The 23,978-nt window shown below is 39.9% G+C and overlaps 1 protein-coding gene across 1 annotated transcript in view; it reads right to left on the bottom strand.

Moving 5' to 3' along the window:
- The window catches only part of TPH2 (tryptophan hydroxylase 2), a 54,497-nt gene that overhangs the window by 4,638 nt on the left and 25,881 nt on the right, over positions 1 to 23,978 (bottom strand). The window contains exon 9 of the mRNA XM_055710551.1: positions 6,119 to 6,214. Within this exon, the coding sequence (XP_055566526.1) occupies positions 6,119 to 6,214 (96 nt within the window). The remainder of the gene's footprint in view (positions 1 to 6,118; positions 6,215 to 23,978) is intronic.

Below are 23,978 nucleotides of genomic sequence, written 5' to 3'. Positions count from 1 at the left end.
CATGAAAAATTAATGCATGGAATCTTAAAATGTCAGGGAATTAACATTCTTTAGTAAATGTATATTTTCCTTCTCACAAGGTTTGCTGTTTCTAGCCAGCCACCAGTTAAACAGCTTTGAAAACAAAAATCAAAAAGGGTCTGTCCTAACCAGCATTATCTTCTAAATGGATTGCAGGAACCGGCTCACCTCGCCTGGCCCCTTTCTGTATCCCTGTTGTCCCTTTCTCCTTGCTGAGCCGTGACATGGTTGACTGCCAGTAAATTTAAGTGTTTACCTCCTTCTATCATAAGGAATTTGTTTTTCTTGACTGGAATTATAATAGGCTTCCTGGGAAGTTAACTATAGATAAAGACATCTCCTCTTAAGATACCTTAGCACTTCCAGGTTAGACTTGATGCCTCAAATGTCCTAAAGCACAACGTTTTAAAAGTCTGGGTGGTCTTAGTGAAGCCCCTGTGCAGGGAATCAAGAGAGTGATATGGGTCATGTTTTCTTAGGAACTGAATCAGTGGGTGACCACTTCTGGTTCATGGATTCTTTCCTGTATTGTGTCAGCTTCAACAGAAAGCATGATGGTGGTGTCCTCTCCTCTTCTCCTCCATTCACTAACGGCCTCTGCTGGGCCAGGCCCACTCCTTGGGATTGAAGTCATCAGAGGCAAGAACAGATTCAGACTGTGGCTCCTACACCACGAACAACTACTCTAATCCCTGAACCCTGTTTTTATAAAAGGGAAGAGTTTAAAGAGAAGCAAAAGCTAATTCTTTATCACAGTTGATATCCTCTGAGAAAGCCTTTCTTGTTAATTCTCCTCAGACTATCTCTGTGCAATGACTCCTGCTTTCTGGATCCCAGTTTAGTTTTTGCAGGAGCAGAGCTGCTGCTTCACACAGCGACTCTGTAGAGACTGGGATCACGCAACCTGGAAACAGAAGGTAAAGAATTCAGGCATGCCCGCAAAGTAAGATGACAACTGACCAGTTATTCTTAGGACTGCAGTTTTGGGAAGGAAGTGCCTAAGTTCTGATGAATTCCCACCCAAGATACCTACCTCCCTTCTACGGTATGATCTTCCGGCTCTTGGATCAAGTAGGCATTGTCATGGCTACCAAAGCCATGGAAAACATCTTTGCAAATCTGGATGGTGTTTTCAAATTCTGCAGCCTGGCATCTGTAACATCTATGATCGAGTTGATATGCTGACACCAGCAATGCCAGAGTTCAGCAAGTGATTTGAGTCCGCAGGCAAACCTTCAGACCATCAACCACCTATTGTAAACTAGCATGGTCAGGACACTGACTCAAAGCCAAACTAGTTTTTTTCAGAAACCTTACAGTGCTCTAAAATGGTCCTTGGCACTCTCAGCATTATGAAGTACAGAATCTCAAAAAAAACTTCACCTGGTGAGTCTAAAAGCTTTCAAGTTCAGGCCTGTATTTTTTTTTTTTTTTTTTTTTTTGCATGCTACTCACTTATTTTTTGCTTGGACATTCAGTTCTTCAGTGAACTCAAACAAGTAAGTATCCAGTATGGATTTCTCCATCTGAAACTTCTTGAAGAGCCACCTCCAATGAGATGTCAAGGCTAACAATCACATGGAAAATAGCTTTTGGTCAAATAGAGCATCAGACCATCTTGTGGATTTGTAATAACTGTCTCTAATGCCCCATTCATACAAACTGTACTGCTTATGCTAATGCAGCTATTGGTGATTCTCCTTCAGTTCAAGCAACAAGAGTTTGGAGTGCAACTTCCAAATGAATCATCACCAATTCCCAGGAAAAGCAGCAGTATCAGATAACTGGACAGCTTAAAAATTAGACAACTACCATACTGGAAATAAGCATAACACTAAAGAAATGCCAACACTCCCTGCTCAGTCAAAGGTTAGGAGATTGAGGTACCAAGCCGCAGGTCAGGTCTCTAGGACCCAGGATATCTGACGTGTCTGTACAGCGATGGAAGATATAGCACAGGATCTAAAGAAGAGTTACACATTTCTGGATTGTCAGCTGGAGGGTTGGTCAGATATACTGGAGCATCTCAGATGGCACCAGGCATTTACACTGAGCAACCGTGAATCATTTCCTAAGTGACCACTATCACTGACACATGAAAAAAAGGCTTTGGTCTTGTAATTTCTCCTTTGAGTATAAAAAATGGAGTGTAATAATACAATTTGGAGCTTCTCAGTTTCACAGAAAAAGAAAAAAAAGAAAAGAAAAATCTTCAGCTATCAAGGGGAAAACTTGAGATGAGTTATAAATACTGCACTGTCTGAAGAGTGCAGGAGGGCAGAATAAGAACACAGGTGAGAAGCTGTGTCTGTGCCAGTACTGATTTTATTAACTTGCTATTCTGGTGGGGAATACAGAATCGTGGAAAACCTGCTCTAGATGTTTTTCTAGTTATCTAAAACATAGGTTGCAAACCTGATTGTGCCCTAATTTTACCAGAATTTTTTTTATTTTGTCAATTTTTTTTCATCAACAATTTAATATATTGTTTAGACAAATAAGGAAAAGACTCTCTTTTTAAAAAGAGCACTAAAATTAGCATCTAGGATCCAGGAGCTGTTTTATCCATTGTCTTCATCCTCTTCAGAAAACTGGGCCAAAACTTGTGTTTGAATCTTATTGGTTATAAAGGCTAAGGCTGGCTCTTCTTAACACAAATTATCGTTAAAACAAAATATGACTAGTTATTGTATTTGACTTTAAAAATGTAGACAGAAAGATTTGAAGTCTACCTCTCTGTTAAATATAGAAGCATATAACAGGGATATATGACTTGATCTACAGCCAAGTCAAGCTGATAGGAGACTCCTTTAATGAAAGAGTTCAAGAGAGCATCATACAAAGTAAATGGATTAAAGTTTCTGAAGACATTTGGACTGCCTTTTAGAAATAGTTTTAATAATTGAAATGTACATTATTTCTGCCTTATGTCTAAGCCCCAAATATATACTGTATAATAGCGTTAGCTAGAGTTAACCTGACTATATTAGGCAGAACATTTTCTAACTACTTACTGTATTATTCATTTCCCCCCAGGCTTCATTTTTAATCTTCTCTTCCTCCTTATTTTGTTGTGCTTTAAATTTTTTTTTCACTTGATGGTTCCATAGTATGCACATCAGGAGTTGCATTTTTCAGTACCTGAAATTTGAAGTCTAAATAATGAGTGGGGAAAAAGACTTGAAGGGAATCCTATATTCATAAGTTCGTGCCCACATTTCTCTAGCTTTTATAGTTTTGTTGCTAAAGCTATTGACCAGATTTGCAAAATGGAGCAGCGTGATACAGAAACAGGGATGACTGAACAAGCCATTCGTTAATCTGAAGGGCCCAAATACTGCTGGCCACTTCAACCCTGCAAACAGAACAACTCATTTATTTCTAGAAATTTCTAGAAATTATAAATAAAATCAGCCACTGTTTTATTTCCTGTGAATAGTGTTGCATTGAAAAGAGAGCTGATAGGGAGGGCAGTTAGAGAAAGGCTTCTCTTCTTGCTAACAAAAGCATATTAATATCAAACGCCTGTAAAGTCAAGGTAGCAAAATTCAGAACTGAAACAAGATCTACCTTCCTAGTGACAAGAATAAATAAGTATTTGAACTTCTTCAGAGAAGGGATTATGGGTCCACAATCAGCATTGTCTTAAGAATGGCAGTAGTTATTCCTGAGAAGACTTCTTCACTCTGACTCCTATGAGAAGTATGGGTGTTGCACACATGAGGGTCAGACTTCACAGCCATGCAATCCGAGTCTCCAACCCCATTCACCACAGAAACAGCCAGTATTTCTGTCATCATTTTCAGAGCAATTGCTGCCATTCATTAGGATTTCAGTTACAATCATGGTATTGATATCATCAGGATCTCAACTACGGTCTATTACATTAGCATTAACTGTCAGGCACCTTCAGGTCAAGGAAGAAATTTTCCCTCACGATAGGTGCTAGGAGATAAGGGTGGAGGAAAGGGAGGTTGCTTTCCCAGGAAACATCAGAGACTGGCAATGGCTTGATGCAAGGCTGTGCACCGATGTCATGAGTGAGTGCCCAGACATTCTCCTTCCTAAGCACCTGCCTGATATATCTTGTTGACAAGAAACACACTCTATGACAGGTTTCTGGTCTAGAAACAGCTTCTCCTGTGGTCAGATTAGCAGAAAACTTCGTAGGTTTTTTTCATGTTTTCTCTTCTTTTCTACCCTGGAGCGCAGTCCTGCAGACTTTCCAGACATTTTTCACCTTATCAGTTCCTTCATGGAGGCTATGGCTATTTGTGGCATGGTGCTGTGCTGTTCTGTGCCTGCAGCACACAAGTGCTTAGTCTCTCAATAACTGAAATGTCTAACTTAAGTCCCTATGCTCTATATATGTAAGATCTGGTGAAATTTAATAGCTTATGATACACAAGAGGTCAAACCAGATGATCTAATAGTCCCCTCTGGCTTCACATCTATGAAATATATATGTAGTGTAATAGAAAAGTATATAATAATATTGACTTATGGCAAAATTATTATGATATATGGCCATACCTTTGAAGCAGATCAATATAGTCCATTAAAGTGCCCATTATTTAATTTTTACTGTCGCTTCTCAAAGGGATTATTCTTTGCATTTATACTTTGAGATCATTGCCGAGTGAAGAACACAGATTTGGGGTCATAAATGTGTGGTAACAAACTATGCACGCTTGACAAGAATAATGTGTTTGTTTATGACATTGATGGTAGAAGATTTATTATGCTCTTGACTATTCATTTCCTTGTTTTTATGCCCTTAGATTTTGTAAATGATGTGATAGGTATTTTCAGGGTCATCACCTAATGACTGTACTGTTCATTTAAATAAAACGCCTGATTCTCTGCAGAATCCTGCACAGAGTTTGGGGCCCAGCACTGAATGGTGTTGGGCCACAGGAGAATAAGTGGGACGTGTTCATCTCTCTGCATTTAACCATCTTTGCACTGTGGGTATAAAACATTGCCAGGCTGATACAGAATGCTTCTGTGGCTGAAGTATGCACTGAACTTAGAACAACTGCAATGCAAAGAAAAAATACTGGAGAAGGTAATTTTCTTCAACCTTTTTTTCTACTAATGAAAGAATAGCAATTTGACTAATGAGTTTCACCATGAATATTCTTGGTTACAAGTGAAACAAACAGAAAAACCAGACTGAGATACTTCTATTAAACTGCCAGATAGTTCACTGAAAGCCAGCCCAGGAGGGTGGGAAGATGTCTAAAGACAAACAAACAGCATATATATTGCAAAACAGCTTGTAAATACTATTCTGTATATGCTTTCTAAAACCAAACATTTACCTGAAAAGCCACCAAGAGTTCATTTGGGTCCCAGAAGACAGTACTCTGCCCTCCTCTTCCCCTTCCCTCCCATCTTGCCAACAGAGAGATGTATTATGTCCCAAAACACTACACTTGTAACAAAATAGCTTTTGCTTGTTCCCTATGTTTTCTAGGCATAAAAGAGAGGCAATAAATGATCCACTACAACTACTTGAGCTGGGCGAGATTAAACACTTTCACCTTTATAAGGACAGGGCTCTATGAATTATCATATAGGCATGTACTTCAAGTCTAGCATGAGCTTATATGCATTCTTTAATTTTAAATACCAATAACCTACTGAATAAGGACCTTAATAAATGTTGTTCTTCTAGTATCAATAACGAATCCATTGAAATACATTGGATTACTTACAACAGAATCATGTCTGATTTCAAAACATTTTTTAAAGTGTGTTAAAAGTATATGCTTCTGTTCTAGAGAAAGCTTTCAGAGCCCAAGGCACCCTTACCTGTTAGAACCTACGAGCCTCCTTTTACAGGAAATGCAAATTCAAACAGAAATAAATTTTATATTTTATAGTTGCTTTGGTACTTCAGGCCTTACAAATCCATTTCATGCTTCAAGTGCCAGGTGATATTTCAAACAAAGCTTTTAGATCAATATCACATTATGAAAGTAAGCTTTTTATCTTAAGAACTTTACCTGTTATTTGAAAATCAAAAGATTTACATCCAACTATTATTTTGTTAAGATTAAACAAAAGTAGATTCTGCTTTAAGGGCACATACCTTTAATTCACCAATAGAAGACAGAAGTCCTGCCCCATAAGCACGTAGTTGTCCTTCTTGCTTGCAAAGGCCAAATTCAATCGTGAAAAAATAGCACTGTAAAATATACAGATACATATAGTGTAGTTGCAAACAGGCACTTCAGCAATGACGATGGGTACCATATTCACTCGATTGCCTCTCTTCTTCAGAATTTCATGTCTTTAATATAAATTCAGATAAAGTATGTTATTACTGATAAGTACTTTAAATGTCATGTTCTGCAGTAAAGGAGCTTTGCACAAAAATGTGAGATCCGGCTTTTTTCTCTGGGCACCCAGGCAGTTCACAGGAACAGCCAGCTAGGAACAGACAAGCAAGATCACTTAGGTATCAAAGGTGCTGATAGTAATCTGCAGAGATTTTGAAACCTTCTGAAATAAATGAGGTGCCTTAAAATAAAATCCTTCACGGTAGTTGGTCTGCCTGTCTAGGAACCTCTGAAGATCTCTGAGATCAAGTTCAGAGCACTCAGCTTTAAGCTCAAGCTGACGACACTTTGAAGTCTGGCACATTATTTAAGTGCTGTCTTGAGTTAGAATGAATTTACGTACATGTATGTGCTTAAGAGCCTTCTTGAGCCAATGCCTTAGTCTTCACTAGATCTTACTCTGTCATAAATGAAGAACTAACATGCCACTTGGCTTCTTAAATTACAGAAAGAAAAACACAGCCAGTTGAATGAGTTCACTTGACCAATCCATTACAATTGTTCTTTAGTCTCCATTCAATCAGATAACATATCTGAGCTGCAAAACTGATGAGAAGCTGTGAAAGCAAGGTGTTAAATCAGCATAAGAGTACTGTATGTAACTTTGCTGTATCAAGCCAAGAAAGTTAAATGTTAGGAAGACCGTAAGAAGCACATATAGCCCTCTCTCCAGCAAAAGACAACAATCACTTCTGCTATGGTACCGAGTTTTGGTTTGGTTTTGCTATGATAAATCAAGATTACTTTTTAACCTTAGATCAAACAGTTGAGATTAAGCTAGTAACTATTTCTACATAGGAGGGTTTTAGGAAGTTTTCTAACTTACAAAAAAATACCCCTACCTATATACGTGTGTGTGTGTGTGTGCACGTTTATTACATTATCTGACAATTTCAGGTTTTGTTCAAAGGAACATAACTCCACGGAACTTAACAGATTTACATGTATTTGCAGGAAATGTGAATTTAGAATAAGAACTGACCAAGTATTTGGTACTAAATCTTAAGTTATTCTGAATAACTTCAGAATGGATCCTAACACAATGATTTTATTCTTGTCCATTTCCTCCTTAAACCCCCACTCTTCCAGGCTGAGTATCCTACTAAATGCAAAAAAGCAGAAATTAGCAGCACTTTTAAGTTCAACAAATGTTTAGAAATCGAGAAATTATTAATTTCTCTGGCTCTTATAAAATTTCCTATAGAGCTACTGACTCATGCAGCATGGCACTATGTAGAAGGGTGTAATAAAAACCATGAGCCCTGTGTCTGATCCAATCCTGCTAAGTCAGCTGGGAAGAAGGAAAGGTTGCAGTAACTTCAAATGTTTTGAGTCAGATTCCATCACAGCAGTCAAAGGCACAGATATCCACAAGAGGAGGTGAAAGCACAACATTGTCAAACAAAAAAACTGAAGTTCCACCTCTGGCTTTGTTATTGACTCTGATAAGACAAGCTAGCATAAAATTTTTCATTAAATGCAATGAGCTGATGTCATCACTTAGAGGAAGGCCAAGACAGCTGGTTTCCAAAAAGACATCTCAGGACAAACAGCCAGGTACACAAAATGACAAAGGCATCACTGCAGGAGTGCTGAATGAAGCTGAGAGACCTATCACCAAGAAGAGGAGGCACTTAGTTTCCCTACCTAAATATTTTGCCAGGAAAACCTTCAGGAGGCTACAGCCCTGGTTCTGTACATGCTGCCACTGTCAGCATGAACCACTCAGCTTTACATTTAAATCCCACCAACATCTTTGAATTTGCCCCCTTCCCCTCAACTCTCTTAAAAGAACCCATCGGGCAGTAATTCTTATGCTCTGAACATGAACACCCTGACATACACAGCAGGACTGGGCTCCTGATAAAGCACAGTGATTGCAGTAATTTGCAATCTTAAAACCAACAGCAGCTAAAAATGGAGGGTCTGGTGTTTGTCTGTTGTAGATCTGTAAGAGCAACCATGACTTTGACCCCATATGTGGGACACCTTTACTGTAGACCTTCCTCAGGCTGAGGAGGACCAAACCAATGTCACGCTTCTCCCAGAGGAATGCCCACTCAGACATCTATAGGGCCAGTGGAGAGAGAAAAGAGAAATGCTCTCCGCTCCCCTGAGGGTGCACAGTCATGGGGAAGGAAGGGGCAGGAGGCAGAGAGCTAATACTGGCACAGGAGAGAGCAATCCCTGCTGCCCAGGGGGAGGGTGTTCACAAGACAGAGAGAACTCGATTTCACTTCCTCCTTGATGGATAGACAGCACACAAAGACGAAGCTTTTTTTTACTCAGGCTCAAAAATTATTATAATTGTTACTATTATAAAAGAGAGTCATATCTATGAGCCAACACTTGCTGATGACAGCCCGTCTTCAATATTGATAAGACTTGCACTCTCAGTATAACTAACTCAAATAAAATACATACAAAATGACCAGATGATAAAATACATCTGCCTACTACTAACTTGTGGTATTAAGCTGCAGCATTAAGAAAAGCCCTTCAAATGAAAAGCCGATTTTTTGATAAATTCGCCATACGCAACAACTACAATTTAAGAGGGATTCTTAAGAGAGCTCCGCTTAGCCAAGAAAATGAGATAGCTCACCCAATGCTGCCACCTTCAGATCGCCTGGCAGCTACACACGGCTCCCCCCTCCCCCCCACGCACAGACAGACACGCAGGGGCAGCTCGGTGCATCAGGAGGCTCCACAGGCCTTGGCAAGCTCTGCTCTTCAAGTCTGCAAGCATCAAGGTATACTGATAAGGAGGTTAAATACTAACTGCATAGAGACACTTTTCATGGACCAGACGCAGACGCATCAATACCCGCTGTAGGCTTCTCTTTGTATGGCAAACTGCACAGACTGGGATACTGTAGTATATACAGGATAACTGCACTGGAGTGGGAATGACTGAACAAAAAAATCGTTGTTCAGATGAATAATTTTTTTTTAAAGCCTCACCTGAAGGCAAATAGCTGATTATTACATTGTCATTACCTGTAGGCTGGTGAATGCAAGCACAAATAGGGGCAGGCAGGCTCTCACGTTCTGATTTCAGATCTTGGACCGCTCTGGGGCATACTCCCCAGCCTGCAGCCCCAGGCGTGTGGCTCCTCTACAAGCTACAGCAATATCCTGTCATCTCTCTTTACTTCCGGTTCCACCGCATCTTTGGCTTTGCTACAACATATAGGTAGGCTCTTGAAGTCGGAAAGGTGTTTTCTGTGTTGTATAAATTCTGTAGTTCTTGAAGAGCCTTCCACTAAAATGCTGGTCTGTTAGCCAAATCAGCAAAATAAGATGAAGAACTGAAGTGACAAATGAAGGGTTAAAAATAATTTTAAAGCCAAGAGACATCAGTGTAATGGTCAAGACTGTGACAAGAGCACAGGACCGTGTACGATACAATTTTAGTTTATTTCTCTTATTTACCAAAAGTACACAAAATGTACTTTACAGTCATGCTTATGAACTGTCTACGTGGATTCAAAAATTGTTAAACATACCTATGGAAGAAAATGCTATTAAGGGCTATTAGGTACTAATACAGCAGATCTCTTCCTTCAGAGTCCCTAAATCAAAAAGTCATCAGCAACTAAAGCAGTACACCAGGAAAATATCACCACTGTATGGCTTTAGACCTATACTGTCCTCCAGAAATCTGCCATTTGCCAGTGTCAGAGGCAAGATACCGGGGTAGCTGGTGCGTCCAGTATACGTACAATTGTAAGAGTCAGATCACTTGCCATACTATTGACAGGAAAGATACAGAACAGATCAAGCCCTGGCACCTGGTCTCCAGGGTAAACACAATTGTCTATTCTTCATGTTCAGGTACTGTCCTGCATCATAAACTGGACTACCAAAAAGAAAAAGAAAAAATCAGCAACAGCTGTGACAGCTATCAAAAAAACCCCAATTGTTATTCAAGGTTGTTTACAAATTTTCAAAGGCAGGAAAAAAGGTGTGATAAGCTCAACACTCCCCATCTGACTGGTTTCTAAGGCTTTGAAAATCACTCCTCACATCACATCATCTTGCATTTGGATGTCTCCCTCCTGGGATCTGCGCAAAGAGCTAGTGCAGGGTGTTGGGTGCTAATGTCACAAAGTCAGTACTTCAGAATCTGACTTGGCCATAAAGAGGCCTTTCAAGCCATTATACTTCACTTAGCTTTCTTATGGTATAGCTTAGACACTGATATTTGTGTTCACTTGGCAATTTTCAGCATGATGTATAACATGAGATTTTATCTGTTCTCTAGAAGTACCTTGTAAAGATGTTGTCAGGACAAGTCCTGAGAACACCAGCCATGTCAAGAGCCGATTCACTTGCACTCCCTGTTGCAAGGGGGAAGAAGGAGAGACTGAGTAACTGCATGACTGCAGCCCTAGCACATGGACAGGAATATTCACCACTACAGGAATTGCTAATGGGATACGGCTGCAGCCCATTTGTAGTAGCACAAACAATTACTTTATATATATATATACACAATATATATTATATATATATAAAATTGTGTGTATGTGCGTGTGTGTGTATATATATATAGATATATATATATATACAATTGCCATGAAGACCATACAACTACTAATGTGTGTAAATACTTGCCAGACCAGTGCCAAATAAATATCCTTAAGAAGACATCTTTACGTTCTTTCTACTGGATTTAAATTGTTTGAATAGCCCGCTCTTAATTCAGATGCACGTGATATGTTCAGAATATGCAAAGATTAATTGCTTTATTTTAGAAGAAACCTTTGATATTTTAGCTCTAAAATGATTCACCTAGAGATTAAATCTCTCATATAGTTCTAATTTTCTCCTAAGAGAATAGTTATATACAACTGAAAGACTTTGAAAAATCCCATTGTTAGAAATTAGTCCTAAGAATCAATGAAGTAAAGGTGTTTTCTTTCCCCCATGAAAGTTGCTCAAATTGCAAGCAAATGTTGATTCAGAGATATTAGAGACTCCCATTTGTGCTTTCTTTCTTCATTCAGAGCTAATGCAAATAAATTTGTGAACAGTTGCTTATTTTTCGGTCTCAAAGACATCAATAGGCACCAAAAAACAACTGGCATTTCACATTTGACTGAATTATTCAAAATTCAAAGTCTGTTCAGTAGTATCAGGAATGCTCCACTACAAGAAACAGATAGATATAACGCAGGTAACCCAGGCAACTAGCCAGTAGAGCCCAATGTTAGAGTCCAGACATCAAGCAATACTGGCTATTTGACAGCTATTCATGTGGGAACATTATTGAGTAGAAATGCCGGGAGATTTTTGAACAACAAATAAATCTCCTGATGAGCTTGTGAATAGATCAAAAGCAGAAAAGAAGTAAAATTCAATGGCTAAATCTTTCATTATAGATGATTCGTCTACATCCAGCAAATGCAGTGACCCTGGTCACAGTCAACAGCATTTCTAAATAAGAAGAAAAAGTTTAATTTTTCAGTTATCTTCTTGAAGTATTTTGTTTAGTCTGCCACTTCGGAATGTATTTAGGCTCACTGAAATGAGGTTCCCTTCAGGGATCTCAAAGTGTATATCTTTAACAATATTCTCCTTTTCCGCTCATGTGACTGATTTGCATTCAGACCTTTCACTAAGGGTGAATGCTTGGAACAACCTCTTTATAAACAGAAGTCTGAGCAGATTTGGTGCCACTCACTAGCACTTGGGGATAGACACAGACCAGCCTTAGCATTTCTGTTGTCAGCCATAGTACACAGTATCACTACATGCAAATTTCTCTAAAAAAATCAAAAAATACCTCATGCAGAGGCTTGACATACTCAAAGTACACACTATAGTGAGCACTGGGGGCATTAACCCCTTGTGAATACTTCAAAATTACATTTCTTTTTTCAGAAGTTTCTGAAGAGAGAAACTCATAACAGTAACCCAAATAAAATTATCATCATGAGTTTGTAAGGAAGCAGAAAACGTACCTCAAGCAACATAATGCTTCAGTGGTATCAGTAAGGAGGTAACTCCATACCTCCAACAGCAGGGACCTCAGCCAAGACGAGACAATGTGTATGCCAGTTGCCTACCTTGCAGGTGCTCTGCATCTTCTGGAACAAGAGCTGAAGGACATCCATCCCTACTAAAACCCTTGTGTCTCTTGAGAGAATGTGTCTTTCTGTTGTTGATTCTCACATGAAGGAGGCCCTCTTGCTACTATGAAGAGCAGGCAGAGAGAATGGAGGATGAAGCACTTCTGGGATCTTTCTGCTGCTGCCACTCCAAAAGAAGTTAGTCCCCACAGATTTGGAGCCACTGGATATCCCGCTTCATATTTTAATTACTCCTAAATAATCTGAATTTAGGCCTGCTCTGCACAAAGATGATGTCTGTCAGTGCCTCTCATTTTATCTCAGTTGAAAACCTTGGAGACCTTTGGAGATGCAGAATCAGGAACCTCAATACTTAAGCAAAAACTCTTTGTAGAACGCTGGTGTTTCCTGGCAAGGCAGCAATTCACCTCCACCAAAGCTAGTGGTCACAGAGATGATGCAAAAAATCAGTCCCACAAAAGCACACCTGCCTCAACTTCCCCAACACTGTCAGAGGAAGAACTCCTAGTTTTTTCAACATAATTAATAATGCTGAAGCTTAATATACAGCTAAGGAGATGAAACCACTGAAATTACAAACTGCTGCTTAGATCATTTGTTAAACATAATGCATTAAAGCCCTAATGCTTTACCCTTCCTATTTCCCCTTCCCTATCATATGATTCTTATCTCGAACAACTTCTAAAACCTGGGGTTTTAAGGTTTATTAATTTCATATGGAGTTATTAAGAACAAATGATGTGCAATAATGAGCCATTCCCTTTCCACTTTATTTTACAACATGTAATGTGAGTTCACGTTCAGCGCTCCCTATGGTAGCTGAAGTGAATATTTGCTCATTTCTTTTTCAAGCTGTTGCCGCAAATTTCAGCTATCTAGAGATTTCACACAGTTAACATAAGAGGCACAGTCAGGTCTTTTGATATGTTAGCTAGGACTCCAAGAGATGGGGTCCTCTGAAAGCCAAACTAAAAGGGGGGGGGGGGGGGGGGCAAGGTAAACAGGTAAACATATGTCGCTGCTGTCCAGCCAGAGTCTTCAGTCTGTGCTGACCAATGTCACACACTTGATCCACCATGATCATTCACAATTCACATGCTGCAAGCAGGGACTGTCTTTAGGGCTCTACCATTCCTGTTTTCCAGATCCTTGTTCTGCTACTCTTTCAAACGAGGACTTTGTGTTAACAAAACCTATCAAAGCAAGAACAGTCCTGAGTTTATATACTACATGGGCAAGGTCTGGCACCCCAGAAGTGCTCCCTCAGCCTCGTGGCTTATGCTACAGCTTGGAGAGTATGACTCCTCCAGCAGAGGGCCAGGGAATTGAACACTGACAGGCTGGCATGAGCCACACAAGAGCAGAACATGGAACAAATAGACATACAGGAGATCATTTAGTTGTTCTTTGCCTGACAGCACTCCCATTTCATGGGGAGTCATTGACCCTCGACTGTTTCTCTAACTGTGAACTGCATTGCTTAGAAGAATACCCAGAGAACAGACAAGAAGAACTTCAGGCACTTTTCTTCCTCTGGCATCCAGAGCCAAGCATCTCTACAAAAGCCTAGCCCAGCCTTCAGGACCTGTTTCCCACAGTAACCTGTAGACATCAGCGCTGGTCCACCATAGTTTCCCCTTCTCTAAAAAGGCCAACCTCCACTCCCCAGCAAGGATGCTAAGAAGGAGACTCCGAAGAGAAGGCATAAAGTTCCAACACGTCCTGAAATACCAAGAAAACCTTTTGAGGCTGGGGAGGCAGAGTCTGTCCTTTTGAATGCGCTGCAGTGCTCTGAGAAAACTTCATAAGGGAAAAACTGGCACCAGAGTCTCTGCCATTTATCCTGGGAGAAGCTTTTGATAGACTGGTAAGGCAAATCCACAGATTAATAAGAAGCAAGGTGCAGCAACAAATCACAGTACAGGTAATCCTCATGTTATAAGCAGGTTTCCTGAATCACTGCCCTTTGCCAGTCCGCTGTCAGAATTCATTACTGCAGGCTGCAAGGTCTCGTTAATAACTATCCTTGGCCAGCCCAGAGACAGACCCCCAGTGTCCTCCCTAACAGGCATTCCCCTGGCACCAGGCACATGTAGTGCTTCTCAAGATGCCATTCCCTGGAGCAGGCCATCCACCCCCTAACTGCCAGGCCACTTACTGCATATGGCAACTGCACTGCAGGGAGTGAAGCAGAAGAGCCAGGGAGCCTCCCATGGCATTTTAGCCGAGGAGGGGTATGAGGTTCTTGTGTACATGATCAGCAGCAAAAGTCCTAATGATCTGCTAATGAGGGGAAGTCATATCTCCAGAAAGGGGAGCAGCCTCCTGGGGCTGGAAGGATCTCAGAACTTCTGCAAGCCTTGAAATTGTGGGGGCAGAAACACATTGAAGAGACAGGGACAACTGGCCAGTCAAGCTTTAAAATTCTTATTTCAAGGAAAAAATGCACTATTTCTTTAGAGTCATATCCATTTCAAATTTATTTTTGAGGAGCAAAAAAAGGCTAGGACTTCATTTGAAAAATTACAGCATCCACACTAATTTTCAAAACATTTAAAAAATAAAATTAACTTCTTGCATTTATTTACTGAAAACTGATTTAATAGCTATGACTTGTTTTCAAACATCACCGTTTCCAACAGCAACACTACACTTGAACTCAATGTTCTTTTAATCACATAAATGCAAAGGGACTCCCAAAAGCTTTTGTGGCTCTTAATGCATTTGCTTAACCTGCCTTTCAAAAAGCCCCAAAAAAAAAGATAGCAGGCATCAGCACAAAAGTTTAAGTTCTATTCATGTCAAGCTGACAGGCAGATCAAAAGAAAAAAAGGAGCTCAGGGAATTTTAAATATCTATTAATTTTGCTACTAAAAATATATCCAAATTGAAGATGTTTTTCACAGCCCCAAACAACATCTTTTTCAAGCATAGTAGAGCACCTCCTTGTAGCTCCCTGATTTTCAGCAGTAAGGGCATGTAAAATGAATCTATCATAACCAGAGTAGTCAACTGAGTCACCATTGAGTTACCTGCCAGAAGCCTGTAAACAGCAAATCATGTATTCAGCAAGGTGCAAAAAGGTTACACTTGAGCAAGTACCTGTGAGCAGGGAGATTGCAGCTTTTCACTATACTGAAGTCCAAGGGATTTACAGTGGCTGTGGTCTAGGAGTGACTTACCAAACATGCAGATCACTCTGAAATGGTCACTAGTGATCAGGCTCCCACTGATATGCAAGACTTCTGCGCTCTTATAGGTCCTAAATTCACTGCAGGTGTATCATATGGATCTGCTCATAAGCCAATATGTTTATTCAAAGTTGAAAAATTAATCCTGTAAAGGTGTTTACATTTCAGAAATGTAAAACATCTTGTAAACTATAATTTTAGACACTTTTATATAGTCAAACTATATAATGGTAACAAATACAGCCTACTGATTCAAGGGAGGGAAGAAAGACCCTTAGAAAAAGAGTAATATGTTTTATAGGGAAAGAAGTATAGTCTGGGAGTACCCACTCTTTCCAGCATGTCTTGAAAAAGCTCCGAGTTCAAAATGCTTTATCTAGCGCTATTAGAAGATACCTTCTTTATCAATGCCATAATGATGATCTATAGAAAGTTCTCTATCATCTACAGAAAATATAAAACTGACAGATGCTAACAGAAACAAGGTTATCCTGTCCACGCTAATGCTTTTTCTTATGCAAAAGCAAAATCCCAAACCAAGCTTGAATCTAACAAACAGCCTGGAGGCAGGGTGGGGGTGTTCAAAGTGTGCCTGAAACAGTGCCATCACATTCACCTTCTGTTGACCTTGCGCTGCGACAACTTCAGCCATAACTGGAATCAAACCAAAACCAACCCAAATTAACAGACACAAGGCCCTTCTCTGTAAACTTATTTTTTTTACTTCAACAACGCTCTCAGATTTAGAGCATTTGCTTTAACCTTCCAAGATTGCCAACAAATAAAAACCCCTATATACAATAACATCAGAAGGCCTGTCAGCTCTAAGAAGTAGCTAACGGAGTTGCTTGCATGCTGTACCATGTAAGCTTGGTTTGGACAGAGACACACCGGCAAAATCATGTGTCCTCTGGAGTCGATTCTTCCCCTGCAAAACCCTGTATTCCTAAATAACAGGTTTTGGCAAGTAAATTACTAACATTAATTTTACAGCAACAAATCCTACTGTCATTTGGACGTATACAACCCTATTGACTTTTAGGAGACTATACATGGAAATGAAGGTAGTATTTAGCTCACAGACCTAAACTCATTGAAAGCAATGGCAAACCTCTCCTTAGCCTTCTGTTGGACCTATAAATATATAATTAAGCTATATTTACAAAATCATTATGGTAGATCACCCAAAAATATCTCAGTTAAAAATTTATGGGACCATATTCCATCCAGCACTTTGATGCCATCTGATAGAAAGATGATGACAGGCACAAGAACCACTTCCAAAGATGCAGCATTTAAGCAATTAAGCCCTAGGCATAGTCAGCTCTTTATGGATACCAGCCATATTTTGTCTTACTTCCATAGTTTAATCTGTGTATACAAAGAAAATACCCAGGAACATGCTGGGTGAGAGAATTAGACTGAACACATGTGGTATGCTCAGTCCTTGAGCCAGTATTTAAAACAATTCAGATTAGTGCACAGAATCTTTTCAGTTCTGTACAGATATTAATTTTAAGACTCTGTCCATAAGATGGTATTTGGCTTATGCATAGCAGCTACATGTATGAATGTCCCTTCTGGAAGCAAAATTATTCACTGAAATATTCCAGACAATACCAAGGTAAGTGCGTGGTTTGAGGACTTTATTACACATAATTGGTTTGGTTTCTGCCTGAAAGCAGAATCTCTTGGCTTTCTTCTCCTGATGCATCCACCAACCCTCAAAAGGAAAACAGATGTGCAGGGTTGCAGCCATGGTCGCACTGTGCAGCGCAGCAGGGAGCACAGATCCCTGAGCAAGGGGAACCTGGAGCTGGTCCACCCCAACAGCACTGCAGGTCCCAGCCAGATAAGCAAGCAGCTGCATTCAGGGAGCTGCTCCCAAGGGAACCCCACCTGCAGGTTTTTTGTACATCACTCCTCAGCCGCTCTGGCTCCATGGAAAGCATGGATAAAGCCAGCTCCTCCACCTGTGCACCCACAGCACAGACATTCCCTCGGTCCTAAGTGAGAACTAGACATGGCTGAAATGAGTTTCCATGTGCTGAACTCCCTCACTTCAAAAATGTGTGCTGCTGGCAGAGGATCTCCGTGTCTTGTACAAATGACTCAGTTACTACTCTATGTTACAGAATCTTACAGATTTCAGTATGTAAACAAACACAACAGAAAAAGCAAGTGGCATTATAAAATGTACTTCGTTAGTTTGCTTTGACACCTATATATCCCCCTGAGAATACTTCCTAACATAGTATGGGACATACTGCAGTACACAAATAAAACTTTAGCAGCTTAAGACCCCCACAGCTCTGGACTATACATGAATGCATTTTACAAGTGAGTTTCACATGTATGTGCTACAACCAAAGAAAAATAAATGTAGTAGTGTCAGTATGAATGATACCTACACAGAGCCTAGGATTATCTCTTTCCTTCAAAATATCAGTGAAAACACAGAGGCAGTCAGCAACAGCAGTAGCAATACATTCCAAACCTTTCTTCTACTGCTTTTTTCCCCCACTGTCTTTATTTAAACCTTTAGTCCTGTAACTTATGTGCTTTGTTTGTATTTATTACCCAAAATGCTTGTGCTATTGTTGTTCACTGGAAGCTTACGCTGGGTCCTTTATTTTGACCCAGTTACGTATGTTCTGTAAGATACTTTATACCTTTTTGCTAATAGATTTCCTACTCTAAGTCAAAAGAGAAAACAAATATGCAAAAAACTCTTATCAATATTCATAGACTCCTTCCACCTATTCCTCTACCTATCTCAACTGGATCCAACAACAAAATGGTAGATCCTTGCTACTTGCATGCACTCCTAAATTGCACAAATTCTTCCTGAGCTCTTTTTTTGAGGCTCACTTTCATTACTGTTGTAGCAGAGCAAATGTTCAGAGTGTGAGCTATTGAACTACCAGCAAAGATTACTATTGCAGAATCTGCAATTTCTTAATGAAAATGAAGTTGCTTCTGAAAATAAACAAACGTAATTAGCAAGCCAGTGCTGTGTGAAATTTGTACCATTCTCTTGTTAACCTATATGTCAAGATGTATTACTCGTGTGCATGTAAATTTGCATTTGCAGTTCAGTAACCTCACAGATTATGATCTAATCCACATAGCATTATGGAAACATAATGCTATAAGAAATAAAAATAAATCCAGTGTCTGGCTGTAATTTGTTGTTTTATTAGAGGCTTTTTCTTTAGCGTTTCTAACTGCTTAGGGCTTGATCTTCATAAATCGCATCCTGTCTAAAAGGAGCTATATTATTTCTACAGCAAAATTTCTAATTCTTTCCCTGCTCCTAATTAAGTCAAATTAGTTCTCTCTTGCATCTAGCTTCCTCATTACAGGGTTGGGCCCAAGCACACAAATGTACAAGCATGTTATAAAACAACACTATTTCTAATTACTCATGAGTCCAAAATTTTGTCCATTAGAGCAATCTGAGATCCTCTCAAGAAGCGGGTCACTGACCTGACCAGCTGGGCACCCTCATAGCCAGAGGTGAACCCTCCTTCACATTTTAACTTTGAGTGATACAGTACAAAGCACAAAATGTTTCCGTTTTAGATGTAACATGTCATATGTTGAGGTACCTACTTAGCCCAGAACTAGTTAAAGTAGGAGGTCTGTATTTAAAAATGTTTTGCAAACCAGTATTTTATACCACCCTTCACAAATGAAAGAACAACCCACCACAATTCCAACACCAGTAGCCCAGCTCCCCAACTTCACTGCAGTGGCTGACACTTGATTTCTCCACCATCTAAATTACTTTTCCCATCCCACTGAAGAATTTGCAGATCTGAATCACGCCTTTTTACCTTCTGCTGATCAGAAACTGCAGAGACGTATCCTTGAATAGTGATGCTGGTTGATAAAGATGAATCCGCTGAATCCTACTTCCCTCCTGCATGCAGCTCATTCCTCCCATCCCTAAGCAGCAAACCATTTCAGCTCTGCAACATCAGGTCCATTCTTCCTGCCACACAAAAGTCTTCCACTTCTACAGAAGCACATCCAAAACTGACTTAACTTCACAGGGCTGCTCTTAACCAAAACTCAGATTAGGGTCTGAACTGCTCACTTCCCCGACTCCCCAACCCTCTCTCTTTTCCAGTTCTAGCTGGAAAAGTGGAAAGGATTCAGGGAAGTAATAACATGCTTAAAGTTACAGAGCATCTTCTACATGACAACTAAACAAATGACTGCTTTTCAATCCAGAAGAGACAACTAAGGGAGAAAATGAAACAGTTCTGTAAAATCATGATGGCATAGAGAAAGCATGCAGGGATGACTTGATCATTCTCTTCTCAAATACAAAAAGGCTAGTAGGAATCAAGTTAAAAACAACAGAAGGGGATAGTTCACCAGACAGTGAATAGTTGAGTCATAAAGTTCTTTGCCAAAGTTACTGCAGATACTGAAAATTTACATGTCTTCAAAGACAAACAGCTGTTCCTGGACAGAAATCCATTCAGGATAATTAAATATGTAGAAACCACATTCGGCTCAAGAGTTCCCTGAGTTTCTGAGTGGCCAGAAACTTTGAAAACATTTGAAAAGAATCAGGTATGCTTATCCTGTTCTTACATCCCCCTAAGCAGCTGTTTATGACTGCACTTGGGTACAAGGCATCAGCCATGGGGCCTGACCAGCACCACAATTCCTACAAACCCAAACCTGGAAACACAACTCTCTCCAAACCCAGAACAAAGGCCTCAACAAAGTGTCACAATTCCTGCAGAAAACATCAAGCATTTGCTCCCATTTCAGAAACAGAACTCTTCAAATTCTCCTTGTAGTAACTTCTTCAGAGTGCTAGCTTATTTTTTGTATTTCAGAGCTATTTGGTTTGAGCTACAAAGCTAGCTAGGTGTCACTGCTGACGTCTTGTTCTTGTGCCGTGAACCTCTGATGTGATGATCGTGAAAATGCACTGCAGGGGAAACACTGCAGTATTCCAAAATATTAAATATTGATCCCTGAAATCTACAAGGTTTTTTCCCCTTTAGTCCTGTTCTGTGATACATGTACTGTCTTTCCTGCTCATCTATTTGATTACGTATACTGTAGGAAGGACTTGACATCGGTGCTTCTGCTACTTCATGAAAAACTATTGCTGAAAGAATCCCTTAAAAAATGGAGAACATTACTTATTATTAATTCCTTTAGAACATCACGCAGAGCAAACCCACAAATTAGGGGATGCTTTTAGAGAAACAGTCTGCATGCCCAGCAGCACCACACCAATCAAAGTAATCCGTCAGTAAGTGATCTTTCTCACCTGATTCAGACAGACCTGTATGACTTCGTAATGATTAAGAAAGCTACAAGGTTTTAGCAGCTTTCTCTTCTGCTTCTTGTATCAGTTTCAGCTTTTGCACTGGGGCAATTTCCAAATACATCTGCATGTGGGTGGTTTTGCCTGGTCAAAGTCAGGAACAGAAACACAGCCCAGGCTATCTACTGATAAACAATATGGATCACAGTATTTCCAGTCTCACGCTGTGTGGCAGAACAATGTCTGGCTATAGTGATCTATCCTACCTGATTTCAGTTTTATAGTCCCAGCTTTTTACCCTGGGAATGGGTTCATCTTCCCTAAGTGACACAAATCCCAAACCAGAATCATTTCATATGTTTCCCAGAAGTCCATCAAAATTCACTCAAGCAGTTTTTAAATCATATTCCCTCCCAGCTCTTCACGCTGCAGCTCCTTTATTCATTCTACAGGTGGAACTGGAAGTGATGCCTTGGCAAGAAACTCCATTATGTCACCACTGGACTTAAGGTACTCACTGTGCTCCCTCTTTGCATTCGTCACACTATCATAGCATGCGATCGGGATACAGGAAAAAGACTGAGCAAAGATTTGAATGTTAAACTCCAATATGTTCAGCACCTGCCATAGCTCTTGGGCTATAACACCAGGTTTCAGTTGGCCAATACATAATTATTTTTATATGGCAGAATAGCTTCAGCAGCAGAGCTGATCACAGACAACAGTGGTTAGTTCACTGTCTATCATTTTGCAACTATAAATAAGAGACATGCAAGTAGTTTTGATTTTTCAGATGCACAGTGGCAATGTTTAAAATCTCAAATATTTTCATAGTTTTCTTCTCTATTCCATTTGTTCATTCATGGAGGAAGACAGTAATCCAGTTCACAAATTGTACTTATGGCTTAGCACTATCAAATAGCCCCTCTGGGAAATTTGTTTGTGAAGATGAGAGACTGCAATAGTCTGCTCCGTCTAGTGAGACCATGAACGCTGTATCTACTCTGAGTTACCAAATGCAACTCCATCTTTATCTACAATGCTCCTGCTTCTTCCATTCTGGTTATCTCCTCAGCAAACATAATGTGTAATTGTCCTGAATTATGTGTCAGTTGCTCAGCATGGGAGAAGATCCAGAATGAAGCTAACAAGACCAGATAACATAGATCATGAGGGAAGACAAGCAAGTAAACTTACAGGAATTACCACTGACTTCTCCCAGAGAAGTGGTTCTGAACGTTGTTTTTTGTCCCAGCATATATCTTTACAATATTTTGTTTGTGGAACATACGCAGATAAATTAAAGTGATCTTTAGAAATAAACCATTGGCCTCAGTCATCATCCGTGCAAGGTAAAACATTTATATTCATAACAAGCCTGAAATACACTTACAAGGCCTCATCACACACAATTCCTTCAAATTCAGAAGCAATTCACTACTGTGGTTTTCCACATAAAGGATAGCAAAAGCAAGAGAAATTTCTCAATTTCTGCTGTCCCATTCTGTTAAAATACCAGAGCAAATTTTATCAAGAAGGATGAAAAGGTGATAATTTTACAGTTGTAGACAACAGGAGGTTTAAACGTAACTTCCAGTAAGAAACAACTGGGGAAAAAACTCGTGCAGCTAATTAGGCCCTAATGACCAAATTCTTGGGTGGAAAGATTTGGTGGGAAACTGCATACAAAGACACTCTGCTAACCTCTTTTCTGAACCACCACCAGTTAATGTGCCCTACCAAATTTTATATTCACAAACACATCCTATACCTACTGCATCACGAAGGGGCAACCTGAGCTGTGCTGAAACAACTTGGCAGGAGCTAGGAGACATTTTTGCCATTAGCAAGAGAGACAGGATCCTGCTTATTAACTTGAAGCTTTACAAAGACAGCTGCTCTCTGGCTCCCAAGTCCACAAATTACAAGGTAATACTGAAATGTAAACCGAGGTATATTTTTTGTACAATTTTCCTGACAAAACCTTACATTATGTGCTGTTAAACATGTTGTAAATGATATATGCATTAGTTGAAACACCTCATGTCAAGAGCTCCCTACATCTTACGGTTTGATAAGTAAGCAGAAGACTGCCTTTGTTTATTTTCATACTATGTGAAAGTAGAAAGACCAGGCATGCTTGAAAAATCAACTCAGTTTAGAAAGTCACACAGAGTAGCACAAGACATTAGTGATGACGATGATAATAATTAGCACCCAGATATGCACAGCCAATATTGTATTTCCTCATACAGTCACCACATCATACCTTACTACAAGCAAAAAAAGTGGATTGTGCAAATATTTTGTTTTGTTTCAGTAATATATCTCTCAGTCACTTGGCTTTTTTATCTTTCCTCTTTCTTACTGACCTAAAACATTGTACAACTCTCAAAAAAACACTGCAAAGACAGTCTTTTGGCTCTTTCAATATTCCTCTCTCATGGTAAGAATGATTAAGGTTAAAAAGAAGCAAAAGTGATTCCTTTCTTCTTGCCCCCATCTGACTACCAGACTCAAACAAGAAGATGAGGAGAGCTCTCATCCTTTCTTTTCAGCCCTCTTCCGCTGCAGCTGCCCTGCTCCCTCCAGCTGGCCAGCACCAGGGCCTCTGCAATGCTCTCCTACTTAATCCCTGCTCTCAGTGGGGCTGCACAGATGTGACTAATTGCAATTTAACAAACACTTGTAGTCTGCCCAGGGACCAGGCTCCAGCTTGCTCAACATCTACTGTGTCAGCTCTGCAGGGACATAAACATCAGCACATTTCCCTTGCAGTTCAGGACTGGTGGGGCACAAAGAGTAGATCTATCAAGGCAAATAAATGGTGGTTTTTGAGAGCAGAATGGAACAAAAGATTACAAAATCACCTGTAATAATCCTTCCCTTTCTGGTCTGAATCCCTAAGAGGCGTTTTCCTCTCTTCCTAAAGCCATTGTCCTCCCTGTAACGGCTCAGCTGTTAATGTCACTATCTTTTGAAACAGGTCGTGTTAATGGCAAGCTTGCTTTGGGCATATTGC

Source organism: Falco cherrug, chromosome 5, assembly GCF_023634085.1.
Source record: "Falco cherrug isolate bFalChe1 chromosome 5, bFalChe1.pri, whole genome shotgun sequence".
In the NCBI taxonomy this organism is placed as follows: Eukaryota; Metazoa; Chordata; class Aves; order Falconiformes; family Falconidae; genus Falco; species Falco cherrug.
This window is presented reverse-complemented; position numbering and strand designations above follow the sequence as displayed.